At 47.7% G+C, this 15,677-nt stretch overlaps 1 protein-coding gene across 3 annotated transcripts in view; it reads left to right on the top strand.

The window, feature by feature from the left end:
* pax7a (paired box 7a) overlaps positions 1-15,347 on the top strand; it is a 43,256-nt gene extending 27,909 nt beyond the window's left edge. For all 3 annotated transcript variants that reach the window (XM_053439161.1, XM_053439154.1, XM_053439146.1), the window contains exons 6-9: positions 1,399-1,564; positions 2,011-2,201; positions 13,738-13,981; positions 15,232-15,347. In XM_053439161.1, coding sequence (XP_053295136.1) covers positions 1,399-1,564; positions 2,011-2,201; positions 13,738-13,981; positions 15,232-15,347 — 717 coding nt within the window. The remainder of the gene's footprint in view (positions 1-1,398; positions 1,565-2,010; positions 2,202-13,737; positions 13,982-15,231) is intronic.
* Positions 15,348-15,677: the final 330 nt, after the last annotated feature.

The following is a 15,677-nucleotide window of genomic DNA, read 5'->3' as shown; positions in this document are numbered from 1 at the left end:
TTGTCTGGCCCAAGTAGAAGCTTAGCTCAGACCCTGGTCCACGCTCCACTACATCCCAATAGCGGACATTTCACTGCAGCCACACACCACATTTGTTTTGGAATACTGGATTGAGGGATTCAGCCGGGGGGCTTGAGAGGCGACTCGACCTCAGATAAAGATTTCTTGTTGGTTTTTCAGTTGTACGATTGTCGTCGCCTGTTGAATCCCGATTTCCTTCGAGTGAGCGCTCACCACTAAACTTTTATACAAAGAAAAAGTTTCTCACAGCGTCATTGACCATGTGGGAAAAGAAACACATTCAAATTGAGATCTCTGTTGGACTGAGATCCCTTGTAGGCCTTTTCGAGTTTATATGTATGTTTGTGTGTACAAAAAAAGAGGCAGTCCCTGAAAAGCAGCGAGTATGTTGCTGTGTAAGTCCCCTTGAAAGTGTCCCTCTTTAAGACCTGTTTAAAAGGGACGCCCTCCCTTTGTGTCCACTGTTCTCCGTGGCGTATGGAGGGGCTTTTGTCCCCCCTCTTTCATGTGTCCTCACAATGGCCCGGGCCGTTTGAAACACAACAGTAGATGAACTGCTCTGACAGTGTATTAAACTCTGATGAATTGCCTGTGCGAGGCATAGATCAATGTCCTTCAACCCTCGGCACACAGTGAAGCCGGGGCCTTGTCTCGGGCTAAATGGAACAGGTTGCTGGCTCCTTTCAAAACAGCCTGATTATATTTGTGTTTTGTTGGAGCAGAAGCCTTTTTAAAATGTGTAAATCTTTGCGGTTCAAAAGACTCCGACCCACCCCCCTCCTGTCTTTCAGGGAGTTGACATTGTGTGTCTGCGCTTTAGTGCTGCTCATTTTGGGAGCATTTTGCCATTTGCTGGCTCAGAACTCAAGAGTCTCAACTCTGAGGTTAAAACACTTTCTGGAAAGGGAATTTTAAAGCTTTAAAAACAACCATGTTTGAGACCGCACGGTGTAGCAACACAGCCGGATAATGTCGCCCTTTGTCTCCGGAAGGTGTGATGGCCTCTCGCAAAGCATCTAATAGGTTGAGGTGTGGGATGTGGAGACTGCTCACCTACGTCTGACCTTTGAATGACTTCTTCCCTCTGAAGGAGGCTTAGGGCAGCCTGTTTACACAGATCACAGCTTCAGCCACTTAAGAACAACAGGGACAGACCACTGAGCGTCTGTGGCAGCTCCCACAGGGACGGCCGCTCTCAGCCACCACCGGCACTCGCACTAACCGGCAGATTGATCACAGGTGGCAGGAGCAGCCACAGTCTCCAGAGGGTCTGCATGCTCGCTGCACTCAGTGTACGCAAGATGAAATCGAAGTGTTTGTGAAATCGAAGAATTTGAACTTTGTTTTGAAATCCTGACGTTGATTTCTCCTGTGTAGGTGTGGTTCAGCAACAGACGAGCTCGGTGGCGCAAACAGGCCGGGGCAAACCAGCTCGCGGCCTTCAACCACCTGCTCCCCGGAGGATTCCCACCAACAGGCATGCCCAATTTACCCACGTACCAGCTGCAGGACTCCGGCTACCCCGGCACCACGCTATCGCAGGGTAAGACCACCACTTCTGCACCCGGGCACAAAACCCCCTTCCATTTTGAAACTCTGAGGTTAATCTAATTTTGGTACAGATTACATTAGTGCTATTTATTTGGGGTATGCCATCCATATTTTATGTTCTTGGTAACATCATTATGAACCATGTGCTGCATATAAGAACCATGCAGCAAGTAGTTATCTTTACAATCACAGCTTTGTCACAGTGGGACGAAAACAAGCCTTCACTTCTTCCCTTGAGAGACGCAGGTCGTTTCTGCAACACTTTTAATGTTCAGCCTTGTGTTTATTGGCTGAAGAATTTCTAGGAAGGACATTTAATCTGTGACTTATGAACTTCTGAAATGGTGAATAATGTTGTTGCTTCAGCGCAGAATTTCATTTTCCGACTTGTTCTTACCTGGGCACTATTTTGTGTTTTTTTTATTAATTTTTTATCAGAAGGCGGCACGTTGCACAGACCTCAGCCCCTGCCTCCATCCTCCATGCACCAGGGAGGTCTGGGTGCCGACGGCAGCTCCTACGGCCTGACGTCCAACCGCCACAGCTTCTCCAGCTACTCTGATACCTTCATGAGCCCCTCGGCGTCCAGCAACCACATGAACTCTGTTGGCAACGGCCTCTCCCCACAGGTCAGTCCAATAGGCTTTACCTCCATCCATCACGGCTATACCTTCCCCTATAGGTAGCTCTAACATCCCTCCATCCTCCTCCTCCTCCTCCTCCTCCCACTGCTCAGACTAATTGCATTTGACTGAAATTAAAATTCAGAAACAGCTTGTTCAGCAAAATAACTGCCAGTGTGGGCTTTTATGTTCGCCTTCCAAAGCCCTGGATTTACTCTAGCTATTCCAAATTGCTACATTCGTAAAACAATTGGATTAACATCAACAAATTAAAATTCATCTAGATAGCAGCACAAGTGCTCAAGCTGCTCCAAACAGCGGTTTTTCCGACTTTCCTGGGACGTCTTAAATCCTGCGCAGCGCAGTGAGAACACATGCAGATGAAATAATTAGCTAAAGCTTATAAATGTAGACCCCGTAATCTGCCGCATATAATTGTCTGCAGCGGGAAGGCTGCGGTGCCGTATGTGTGATTTCCTTCTTGTAAAGCTGCATGAGTTCTCCATGCCGCTCAATGCACAGAGTGACGGAGGTGTCGTGATCTCCGCATGAGGTTTTTGTAGACCTGCTGTTCCCCTTGCCGCGCACTTCCTCTTCTTCTTAGGTTAAGTCCTAATTCGAATCTGCACAAGGCCCTAAACTATTTCCCCTCCCCTGTCATGGAAGCCGTCATCTCTGTTCCCTCGGCGGCAGGCTCCTTTGCATCCTTCCGCTGGATTTTGCATGTTAAACCCTTTGTTAATGCGTCCATTAACGAGCGTTTAAATTCAGCTCCTATGCTCAGGGTGGAGCTTTAAGTAGCGCCGAATAAAAAAAGTAATTTGTGTTGACGCACATCATGTGTACAGAGTGAATTACACACAATTACCCATCGACGCTGGCCAGTCTTGCCCACCCTCACCGACAAGATGTGGTTAACAGGCAGAAAATAAGATTGAAATGGTGTGTAAAGAGTTGAAAATGAATTTCAATGCTGCATTTGTCCACAATTACCCCGTCGTTCACACGTGTTTTATTGGGAGGTTTTTTTCTTCTTCTTCTTCTTCAAATATTTCTCAAAGCAGATTGGAAACATTCTTGGTATTACCCTCTTTCTTCTGAGGAAAAAAGAATTAAGGATTTTGTGACAAAAAAGAGATTTTCTCTCCTGCCGGAGCGACGGAGGATAACATGGAGGCTCACAGCGTGTTTGATTGTTAATCGTGGCACAGGGGCTTTAACTGCTAATGCTCTCACTGCAAACCTGCACAAAAACACCAGGAACATGGAGTCATTTTTTTCTCCATTAATGGCTCTCTCTAATACTGGCATGGGGCGCACCGGCGCTTTCTCTCCCTCTCTGCACAGGCATTCAAGAATGTGTTGGGATATTGAACATTTCCTGTCATAGCGAGGATTAGAACAGGAGCCTTTGGGCAACTGTACAGCTTGGATTTCCAGTATTCAATTACCCTATCAAGTGGGTTTGACGGAAGTCTATAGAAACCCACCTGAAATGCAGTTTATTTGTATTTGTTTTTTAAACTCATATATTTATTATGAAGCTGAGATTGTGGATTTTGCATCATATTTTCAGAGGGGTGGTATGTGAGTGTGGTGCGGATGTTTTGATGTGTCACACCGTGTTTGCACTGCACAGAATTGAAATGTACTGAATGCATGCAGAATGCTGTGTGGCATTCCTATCAGTCTCTCAGCATGGAGATGAATGTTCCCACTGACAGCAGACTCAGAGTTCACTCCACGGTGCAGCGTCCCGCTGGGCCGGTCACCCCCCCTACCCCCCCAGCCCCCAGCCCCCAGCCCCCAGCCCCCTCTTTCTCTCTCCCCGTTACTCCACAAACACACAAAACTCCCTCAACACAACATTCAGTTTCCCGTGTTCAGAACTTGCGTCGTCTTTCTTTTTAATTTCGCTCGGTTTCAGCTCAGGAAAACTGTCGATCACACATCTGACTACTTGCCGTGTATTTTCATTATTTACAGCATGTTTTTCACTCGCCTGCCTTTCCCTGCCCTGTAATGGGAAAAAGGGCCGAACACAAACACGCTCTCTATCGAGATGGAAATGAGAATTGCGATATTGTAAGTTGCAGACAGCATCTGCTTGCTGGAGATATGCTTGTGCATTTGTATGTGTGGAGCTATTTTCTTCAAGTGTCCGGCATTGATGGCCTCGCTCTACAGAGATTGACAAAAATTCTCTGATTCCCCGGTAAATGGGCCCGCGGTGGCGAGGTGCCAAGTCTGTAATGGAATCCTGCAGCGTTCAGCGGCCCCGACAGGAGCTCGCGTCCATCCCAATCCCATAACCTATCCCGACAGCACACATTTTCCCATTACAGGCGGCGGAGAAGCTATCCACTCTCCAAACTGGTTACCGTCATTGTGGGATATACAACATGGTTTGGCTGGTTGAGGGAGGCAGCGTATTAGAGGTGGGGAGAGTGAAGCTGTGCATGGCTGGGCAAAAGGTATGAAAAGCAGAAGTGTGTTTTGTTGTTGGTCTTGTTTCATTTAGCGACACAGCGGGTGTTGGAAAGGAGGAAAGGCAAGGGCATGGAGGACAAGCATCCAGGTATTTTTCAGCCATGTGCACCTGGGGATTTAAGCTTATTTCTGCCTTTTTATTATGGTCCTTCTCATCCCTAATATTTCATTTGAAATGAGTCTCTGTGTCGACCTCCTTCGAAGCTACTATGATGCTTCAAATCTGAACTTTGCATAGTCCAGACTAGAAAAGAAATAAGCAATATTAGCTTCGGACAGACAGTAGAGCTTTAACCTAAGAGGTCACACTTAGAAAGACATTTATGTCTAAGGAATATTGTATATTTTCCACAAAACCGGACAAAAAGAGCCTGTTAGATACTTCTCCAGTGATTCCTAGAAGCCCTGTTCATTGGCATTTCATTTGCAGGGAGACATTTGGCCTGCATTCCTCTTTACTGCATGACAGGGACACCTGCTGGGAGAGGAAAGAAAATAATTGAAGTGCACTGGAGGGCTAAAGCCATGCAAGAGGAGCTCGGTGGCAGAGCTTGGGTTTCATTCCTCAGAGAAATGGCTGGAAATAATGGCTGGGAAAAATCGGGCCAAAAAGCATTTCTCCTACATTGTAGAGGTGGGAAATGCACTGGTGAACGCATGTGGTGATGTGGTGTGTCCCCCCAGTGGGGAGTCGGTGACCTCCGCAGGTCGGTGCGGTGGGTAGAGATTTTATTGCTGTTTTGATGAGGGAAGTTTGCGAAAGTTTTGTGAGGAACTTTTTTTTTCTGTTTTGCAGTTTTTATGAAAGTGTTGTGTGTTTTGGAATGACAAGGATGTGCGTGTGTGTATCTGAGGAGGGCCTTTGGGCTGTGTGAGTGGGCCGGGCCTGCACACATTCACACACACACACACACACACAAGCGCACACGCACACACACAGACACTCACACACGTACACGGGATCAGAGGCAGAGCGGCTCTCAACCCTGCCTCCCTTTGATCTGTGTCCCCAGGCCTGCCTGCCCGCGCGGCGCTGCACCGCACCACGCACGCTGACACCATGCTCACCAGCGACTCCCCACAACTGTCTGAGAGAGATAAGCCAGGGGAGACTCCAAACTGTGCTGCTGCTCTTCCATTAGCCAGTGCAGACGCTTCTTTTAAAAGCGGGATGAATTATTTTTAAGAAGCAAGCTCTGCCGTTGCCAAAAAAAAAAAAAAAAAAATGGAGAGGGGAAAATGTACGGAACAATCTGGAGCTCTGGCTTCATTCCGCCTCCCTCCCTGACTTCTAACAAGACATTCTGCACCTGAATACCAATGAGAGGGGGAGATTCATGTAGTCCCCCACATTATTAAAACTTGGGCATTAAGCCTCTCACCGGGCACTGTGTCAGCTGGCAGGCTCCACTGACAACAAATCAAAGGGGATGAGCACATAGCCTGCATTCACAGCTCAGCCACTCGCAGTGCAAGAGGGGGAATACATACTGGTTAATTAGAACTCCCATTAAAACAAATACTGTTTCAATTTGGCAAGTATAAAAAAAGATGTAAGAGGCTTTCAGAAAAAAAGAGTCCCGCTGTCGGCAGCTGCCAAGAAAATCCAGGGACTGTAAATCATATCCACTGGCGATACTGTTTCTGAACAGATTATTAGTGTTCGCTGTGGTTTTTGCGTCACTTTTGAACTCTGAGGAAAGATTCTGCATCTGTGACACAAGAGATCCACGTGTGCACGCACCACTGCTGCGTTGGCCTTCACCTCTACTGTATGCGATAATGCTTCTTGGTTTTGTTATCCACTGAGTCGCGTCTGCCGCTTTTATGACGTGAGATAAAACTAACAAACGAGCACTTTTATCAGCACAAGCTCAAAGCGTTGACAGAACCAAAGAGCGCCACTTGTGGAGCACACCGCGGTTACAGATGCTTCTTTACATTCAGAGACAGTTTTCTACTGGTTTCTTTTTTTTTATACCAGTACCATTTGTTGCCCCCCTGCATCTTTCAGGTCTCGGCAGAACCCGAGTGAAGCCATTTCCCTCGCTCTTTCAAAATATCTTTGGTCTGAGCTTTGTGTATTCATCGTCTATTTTTCACCTACCAACCTTCCTTCCCTCCGTTTGGCTTTTTGTCATCCCATGATGCCTTGCCAATAGTGCTTTGCTCTCTCTCTCTCTCTTGCCTGCTCTCTCTCTTTCTCTCTCTCTCTCTACGCTCTCTCTCTCTCTCTCCCCACCTTCCTCCCGTGCTCCAACTCTCTCCCCTGGAGAGGCGGCTCTTCTCCCATACGCCCAGATGAAAGGCTATGGCGGACAATAAAAATGCTATTTAAATGCAAGGGTGTTTGTGTGCGGGTGAGAGATATTTCCTGCTGAAAGTGAGCTGCTGCATCCTGATAAATAGTCAATATAAGGGAATGTGATTTACATTTATCTTGCAGAGGCAGCCAATATGAATTTCAGTAAATCCTAGAAGATGGGGATTTAAGGAGGAAAATGACTGAGACTGATTCACATGCTGTGTCCCACGCAGTCGAAATGCCTATAAGGTGGATAGTGGCGCTGCCTTTATTAAAGCATAGGCACAGACATCGATCCTATCTGAAATACCTATTACACACAGAGCCTCATACATACACACATTCTGAAGGTGACTTGCACCGGATAGAAATAATAATATTAGGAATAATAATATCTTCTACTCGGAGTAGGAGGCTGCAGGGCAGGTGAAGTGTCTGGGGTGCATACGCTGGGTGACCTATCTCTGCAGGGTCGGGGGTCAGGGTGCACAGGGTTATGGGACGGCTGGGGGGAGACGGAGCGCTGGCTCGCTGTGAACCTGCCCAGCTATAGCCGGAGGTTTGGGATGTTGTCGAGCTGCATGTGGTTCCCGTTAGTTCCAGATGCCACTCTGACAGGTGCATAGCCGTGATTAATACTCTCTCTGACTTCTTCTCTCACCCACGTTTTCTCCTTTCTGTCCCTCCTTTCCCGTTCTCTCTCATCCTGCATGTCCTGCACTGATCTTCTGCGGCCTATGCCCTCTCTCGCTCATGACCCGCAAGCAAAGTTTACTTTGCCTCCGTTAAAAAAGGGGGCTAGAAATAAGAGCATCCACAAACCGCATGCTTCATTTCACCTGTCTCTTTTCTTCCTCCTTACAATAAGATGAGACGATGGGAGGTGGTTGGGTCCTCAGCTGGTTGTCTCATGCAGAAGCTCGCCCCTCTCAGTCTCCAGCTGAGAGCTATTTCACTATGTATTTACATGTAATTATGGCTATGAGGTGCAGATATTAACACTGTCAAGAACAATTTGACCTGACATTTTTCACTAGACCTGGCCCCTGCTGTTTTTAGCAAACAACCCCCTCCTCCTCCTCCTCCTCCTCCTCCTCCTCCTGCCGCTTTTTTCTCCTTCCCTCCCTCGATCCGCCTCGCTTTTCCTTCTGGGGCTGCTACCTCAGTTGCACACACACACACACACACACACACACACACACACACACACACACACACACACACACAGACACACACACAAACACACACACACGCACACAGGACCTGCCTCGCTGAAACCACTCTCCTGGAATCAGAAAATCTGCCGTTTAATTTAGGAGAGGCGTCAGGGCAAGGTGCGAAGAGTCGAAGGCTGTGCTGTGTGCATGTGTGCGTGTGTGTGTGTGTACGTGTGTGTGTGTGTGTCTGCGAGAGCGTGCACTTTTGAGGGGCCTCTCTTGTTCCCAGTGGCTGAATCCATCCCATAGTTACTCAAGCATATCACTAGCAGAGAATAGAGGATTGCTCCCCACACGTTCTCCAATTGCAGTCCAATAGACGGCATATTAACCTCTGGTTAGTGCAGGGCCAAGTTTATAGCTCATACTGTGGGATGTTTAGGAGCGAGGGGGGGGGGCCTTCCTTCCAGCTCCAGCAGCTGTGCTTTCTTCAACACTTAACGCCAGCGTGAGCTAAAAGTGGGCTGAAAAGAAGCCGGCTTAATGGAAATTTGCAAAGAGACACAGAAGATGTGTAGATGAACCTAAAATTAGAAACAACTTCTATTGCATTTCTGCTTTGTGTGAGTGGAGAGCTCGGTGGAGCGCGGGCAGCTAACAGCACGGCGGCTAACACGTTGTGAGGAGTGACAGCTTGTTCCAGTGCCCGCTAATCGTCCTCATCTGTGCCTGACTTGTCAATGCCCAGATTCTGTCAGTGCCAATCAGCCACTTAATTGAACACAATTAGCGCCCCGCCCCCCAACCCCCCCCCATACACACCATATTCTTCAAAGGCCAATTTCTCCCCCTCCAGCACCCCCCCCCTCCTCCCAACGCCTGCCGCTCGCCCGCCGCCCTTCCTCCCACTCCACCCTTCATTCCGCCTCTGTCTCTTCATCCTGAAAGGCGCACGGTGGAAGACACTTTTCAGTTTTTATTAATGTGCTGCGGCCAATTAACGCAGTGGCATGCAGGCCAGAGCCCGTCATCTGCTGCCTGCCACCGTCCCGGCTGTCTGCTGTGGCCCCGCTCCACCCCTCGCGCCACCTCCACCGTGACCAAAACGCTTTAATTCAATTTATGCAATCACTGTTATTTTTAAATAGTCATTTTGTCTGCTCAGATGAGGGGCCTTACTGCCCGCTGGGCCGGCCCTCTCATGTGAGGGATGGGGGAAGGGTGGGACGTGGTGGGAGCAGGAGTCGACCGACTTGAGTGTGTGTGGGTTTGTGTGCGGCTGGGTGGGTGGCTGGTGGGGTCCCTGATATTTTCATTTCTTATTCCTTAATTCTGTGTTTTGTTTCTGGTTATTAGATATTTGATTCTGGTTTTCTGAAGAGGGGATTTGAGGCAATAAAATATTTTTAGTTTACAAATTCTCAAAGAAAATATCTACATTAGCTCCACAGTCGCATATTTTACAGGGTCTTAGCATTGCGGCTGTTCTCACTGGGTGTGTGTGACTCTTGGGGTCACAGATTTAAACACTATTCTTTTCCTGTAATCACACCCTCAGGACTGGCCTTCAAATATTGATCTGAAATTCAGTGTCATCACTGTGGATCTTTAATCACTCTGCCGGGGCGGGTATCAGCCGGGCAGATCTGCTAAGGTGCAAGATGCTATTCTGCAGCGCTCAGATAACTTACAGACATTTGGAGTGCTCATTTTTCCCCGTCTGCCCCGGTGACCTCTGCCTAACTTAAAGGTACATCTCGGGGGCATTTTGATTTGGGCAGAACGGGGAGCTATCGGTGACAGAGGAACTAATCCAGTCTTGCGCAGATTAAGAGTATTTGTGGAGTGGGGTGTGTTGGCGCTGGCGCCGGGAATGGAACAGAAGGGGCTCCTATCAGCTCTCCAGGCAGGCTAGCCCTCAGGCCAGTGCAGTCCTACAGGAGTCTTTGTACTTCCCAAAGCCTCCACTTTCCCTCTCACTCGCTCTATATCACTTTCTCTTCTCTCCTCTGCCCCCCTCGCCCTCTTTCTAAAGGCTCTCATATTTTTCGCCACTCCATTTCCTCCACTTACATTTGTGTATTTGTGTTGTTTTTGTCCGACACAAAAGACCATGCGCCCAGTTGTTATCGCCACGTTCTTGACAAACACTGGCGGTATGAATTTTGAGACACAGACATAGAGAGGCAGAGTTCAAGAATGAATTGTTCCAGTGACGACACAAACTTAATATTCTGGCACGTCTGCATTTTCTTTCTTCACTAACTTCTCTCCCTTTCTTTTTGATTGTGTTTATTTTCTTGTCTCACTCGCAGTGTTTCTGTCTCCGTCACATTGTTTAATTCTGGAAAGAAATCCAACAACTCGTCAAACATTAGCACAGACAAAAAAAAAATGTAATTTGACTGTTGAAGAAATTAGGGAGGTATGAAAGAGCCCCTTTTTGTGTCTCAAATGTTCTATTTATTTATCTGAAAGGATGCACATTGTATCAATTTACACTTCCCCATTCACTTCGCCACAGGCTGGAGGCTCAGAAGTTGTGAGAATTAATTACTTTTTTATTATTATTTATAAAGTAATCTATCTGTAGAGAGGCAGAGGAGGAGAGGGTGAGGGGAGGGTGTGTGTGTGTGTGTCTGTGTGTGAGAGAGAGAGAGAGAGAGAGAGAGAGAGAGAGAGAGAGAGAGAGAGAGAGAGAGGAGAGAGAGAAGGAGGGAACGCCCTGGAGCATTGTCCTTTAAACTGGGTCCTGGCTCACATTATCTCCCAAACCAGCACTCACACAACGTCGAACAACAAACGAACTCTGGGCTGCTGAGGACGCTGTATGTAAGGCTAGAGAGGGAGAGAGAGAGAGAGAGAGAGAGAGAGAGAGAGAGAGAGAGAGAGATGGGGGAGAGAGGAGGGGGAGGGAGAGAAGTCGTGAGAGACAAGGAAAGGAGGAAGTCGCAAGAGTATGTTAGGAGAAATATTGTGAATAAAGGTTTTTTTTCTTCAACAAGTCCTTTTGTTAAATTACCTTGTTTCATACAGAGATGATGTCATAAAATGAGTGCCACAGATTCAGTGAAACAACATCAACAATAACCGATCATCTCATCTTGCTTTTTATAAACTTATAAACAAAAAGCTTTTATCCCTCTGTGAGAGTAAATGTGCTGAGTAGGAGTTTGAGGGGGATTTTGAATCAACGACACAGGGAACATTATACTTTACGCCAGAATTTAATATCTATTAAGTTTTGTTTAACATATAGTGACAGAAATATGTGACGGTATGCAGCTGCTAATGTTTTTTTTATGACCTTGTGTGACTTAGTATCATTTAACACTTGGATGTGAACTTAAAAATCTTTATGGGGACATCAAAGTAGCAACTATAGAATGGAACTGGGTAGAGTTCATGAAACCACATTTAAGTTCACCAGATCGGGATTTTAATTAGGATCTGCACTAGAGTTCACACACTCATAAATATCAGTCAGCCAAACATTACAGATTTTTTTCCCATCAACTTAATGACAATAATGATAATAATGATTGCATTATCTTGTTAACATACAAACAAACTGACCAATAAACAGACAGGGGTGAAAACATATCTTTCTTGTCCATGGACAGTGTGGATAGAGAACTTGTCACACAGTTTTCTGTCGTGTTTAAAGGCTGAAGTGAAGTCACTCTAACTCGGAGTCCGACCTGGCACCTGACAGATTATTATTCTGCTGGATGAGCAAAAAATACAGACTAGTGAAAAACCCCATTACTCGAGAGGAGCTTGTACCTTTTTCTCCTCCAGTAAAACTTATAATCATTATGGTCCTCTTCTTTTTGGGGAGGACGTGTGAAGGGTAACTTCATCCTCACAGATGACAAACTTGACAGACTCTAAAGAGGCCGATCCGTCCTAATTGGCTAAAATAGCAAAACTGCAACATTGTGGACGATAAGGAGTCATTTTCTTTTGAAGAACTTTCATGAGCATGAATTATAATAATCGAGCCGTTTGTTGGCTCTTCTATTTCACAAGGAAGCGATGTAATCAAGCTTCAATTAAACCAATGACTAAAATGGACTCATGCCCTCCAGCTGTCGCTCTCAGGACACATAAAGAGCGCCCCCCCCCCCCCCCCCCCCCCACCTTCGCACTCAGCCATCACATATATTACTCCTCGTCTTCCTCGAAGTGTGCAGCTCGGCTCCATATGGGAGGGAGCATCACATGTGTCCGGCATGAAGAGGGCCATGAATCTCCCTCTTATGGATACATGTCACATGCTCTGTCTGCAGATGTGGAGGGGACGATGGGGGTTTTCCATACTGATAGAATTAACATGTGGAAATGACTAACCAGCCGTTATGTTTCTGATGTGCTCCGAGTGCTGTAGATTTCCTGGGAGGCCTTTTTCTAAAGATATGATTAATTTGCAGAATATGGTTAATTTTCCCTCTGTGGGATATTCCTGGCTTCGTGCATCCTTTGTGGACTGTTTGGCTTGCGTTGCCTATATGGTTGTGTTGTAAGTGTGTGTGTGTGTGTGCATGCGTGCAAACATATGTCTGCATGTGTATCACCCCTGTGTAACCACCTCCATGATGGGCTAATTGGTTTAGCAGCCAAAGGGCCAAAGGCCAGTGCAGCATAGCGAAACTCAACATGAACCTGATGTTGAAAGGAAGGCTTCCCTGCAATAGGAGGGAAGCATGTGTGGGACAATTCCCTTCTTACCACCCCCTCTCTCACACACACACACACACACACACACACACACACACACACACACACACACACAGTCGCTCGCCACTTTCTCTTTTTCACTTAAAGAAACTCGCAGCATAAGAAAACAAAATTCTTCACAGTGTTCTGGGCCTCTTCAGACTGGAGTAGCACCAGAGGTAATCTCTTCCATTTTAACATATTTTGAGACCTTCTTCTGACGAATGTCACATGCTATTACAGTAATCTAGAATATTGAATTGGAAGCTTTTATGCACTATGAATAATATACACACTGTAATATTGCAGCGAGCCCCAACCTGCAGTATCAGCGGGCCCCTCAGTAATGTTTGTGCAGCCTACTTTGTGTGGGGATCTGAGGGGATCATTTACCAGTTCCAACTCCATTACTATTCATGAGATGGGTAGGCTAGGGGCGAGGGATTAGGGACTCCCTTGGTGCTTGTTGTGCTGTAGGCTCGGGCTCAGGCCTCAGGCTCCAGGACAGGGGCTGTCTGGCACGGATGGTGGGTCTATTATCACCCTGGGACCCTTCTGTCCCACAGCAGAACACTTACTGGCACCGCCAACTAATGGAAACAGCCTCTCTTGTTCCCTTTCTCCTTTTTTTAACCTCATCACCCTCCATGTATCCTTTCCCCTGCTCTCAAAAAAAAAAAAAAGATTGGGAAGTTTTTCCCTTTCCCTATTTCAAACTTGAAATGGTGTATTTCTATCGGCATCTTTACCGTGAAGTGCTAGGATGGCACTATATTTCCAGGAAAAAAAGTACTTTCCCTCAACTCTGTCAATGCTTTGATCCTCAATTTTCCAAATGTATAACATCCTCTGTTCCCCCCTTACCCCCCAGGTGATGAGTATCCTGAGCAACCCCAGCGTCTCCCAGTCCCAGCACGACTTTTCCATTTCCCCCCTGCACGGCAGCCTGGACGGCTCCATCCCCATCTCGGCTAGCTGCAGCCAGCGCTCCGACACCATCAAGAGTGTGGACAGCCTGGCCTCCTCCCAGTCATACTGCCCCCCCACCTACAGTGCCACCAGCTACAGCGTGGACCCCGTCACTGCAGGCTACCAGTACAGCCAGTATGGCCAGAGTAAGTAAACCCCTGCATGCACATTTCATACTGAGAGACTTGTCTGTGTGGGCGAGAAGAACTAGAGCAGGTCGTTTGTTTCTGCAGTCTCCTTTTGACTAAATTTTAAAAAGCCTCTGAAGTGATGCCCAGGCAAGAGGACCTCCTGACCTTTGCACCCTGGTTGGTGGAGGCAGACACGTGCTCTTGATAAAGACCCCCCCCTCTCTCATCCCACCACCTCCATCCTCCCAGAGAGCTGCCTTAGTCACACCCCACTCCACTTGGATGGGAAAGAGGAGAGGGCCACTTCAAAGAACGGCACACCCTCAGGGGCCACAGTGTCCTCTTGTCCACCTCTCTCTTTCCTTCTCTCTCGTCTCCATCCCACACACACACATACACACACAGACACACACACACACACACACACACACACACACACACACACACACACATACACACACAGACACACACACACACACACACACACACACACGCAGCCTCAGGGCAGGAAAGAGTTTGCTTTATTAGATTAGCATAATTGACTGATGCTGTCACAGCCATTCATAAGAGGTAAAATGAAGCACACTTCCCCAGCAAGTCAGCCAGCGTCAGCAGGCCAACATTTGTTTGTATTTATGTGAAGGTTCGAGTACAGATCTGTTTGCATTGTGCCGCTCCTGGTTTTCCCTTTTTTTTCCTTTCATAAATCTCCCTGGCCTGTGTTGCGGATGCACGTGAGCGCGCGCCGATCCGTCACGTTTCCGTGTGTGTGTGCGCACCAGTGTTTTTGTCAGCAGCACGAAACTGATGGCAGTGCGGATGTGAGCTGATGTGAGGTTAATTAAGATGGTGATTGAGCACAGTGGATGGGTAATGAATGGAGGAGAGAGGAGAGAGCTGCTGTCGGCGGAGGGAAATGATCGGCCGTGTGGAGTGTGGAGGGCATGAAATCAGAGATGCCAAGTGTAATGAAGACTGGCACATAGAACACACACAGGGAGCCGTGTGAGTGACAGCATGGAGACTTTACCAGGATGCACATGCTCTGTGCCAGCGGCGTGCCAACCTCAGACAAGGGACCGGGGAGGAGCTTTTTTTTATCTCTCTCTGGGAATTGTTTTTTCATTTGACTCACCAGTCTCTGCCACAACTTATTTCAGCCTCGATCACAGGAATTAAATGGGAGAGAATAGGACGTGTGTCTCAGGATTCTACCACCTGTCTGACGTGTGTGTTTTCTTGTCTTTTTGTTTTTTCCTGTGCAGCTGCTGTCGACTACCTAGCCAAGAACGTGAGCTTGTCCACCCAGAGGAGGATGAAACTCGGAGACCACTCTGCCGTGCTGGGACTCCTGCAGGTGGAGACGGGACAGGCCTACTGAGGCCCTCGGGACGCAACCCCCGGACCTCTCTCCTCCACCCTCTGCCACCCTCCTCCATGCTCCATCAAGTCTGGACTCCCAACTCCAGCTCACCTCTACTGCAGCTCGATGCCATGACATCAGCGCACAGACACGCAGCCATGCAGTGTGATCAGTGAAAAGTTACGCTTGGGGGTGTGAGAAGGATCCTCCGGGAGAGATGGAAGAAAACTTTTCACACCATCGTCAACCTCCGGGCGGCTCTGCACCTGCTCTGCTCAAATCTGTGGGCACCCCTGCTCGCTCCTTGTTCTCACACCCCCTCCCCGAACCCTGTTTTGTTTCGCGGGG

The sequence above is a fragment of the Pleuronectes platessa genome, chromosome 2, assembly GCF_947347685.1.
Source record: "Pleuronectes platessa chromosome 2, fPlePla1.1, whole genome shotgun sequence".
In the NCBI taxonomy this organism is placed as follows: domain Eukaryota; kingdom Metazoa; phylum Chordata; class Actinopteri; order Pleuronectiformes; family Pleuronectidae; genus Pleuronectes; species Pleuronectes platessa.
This window is presented reverse-complemented; position numbering and strand designations above follow the sequence as displayed.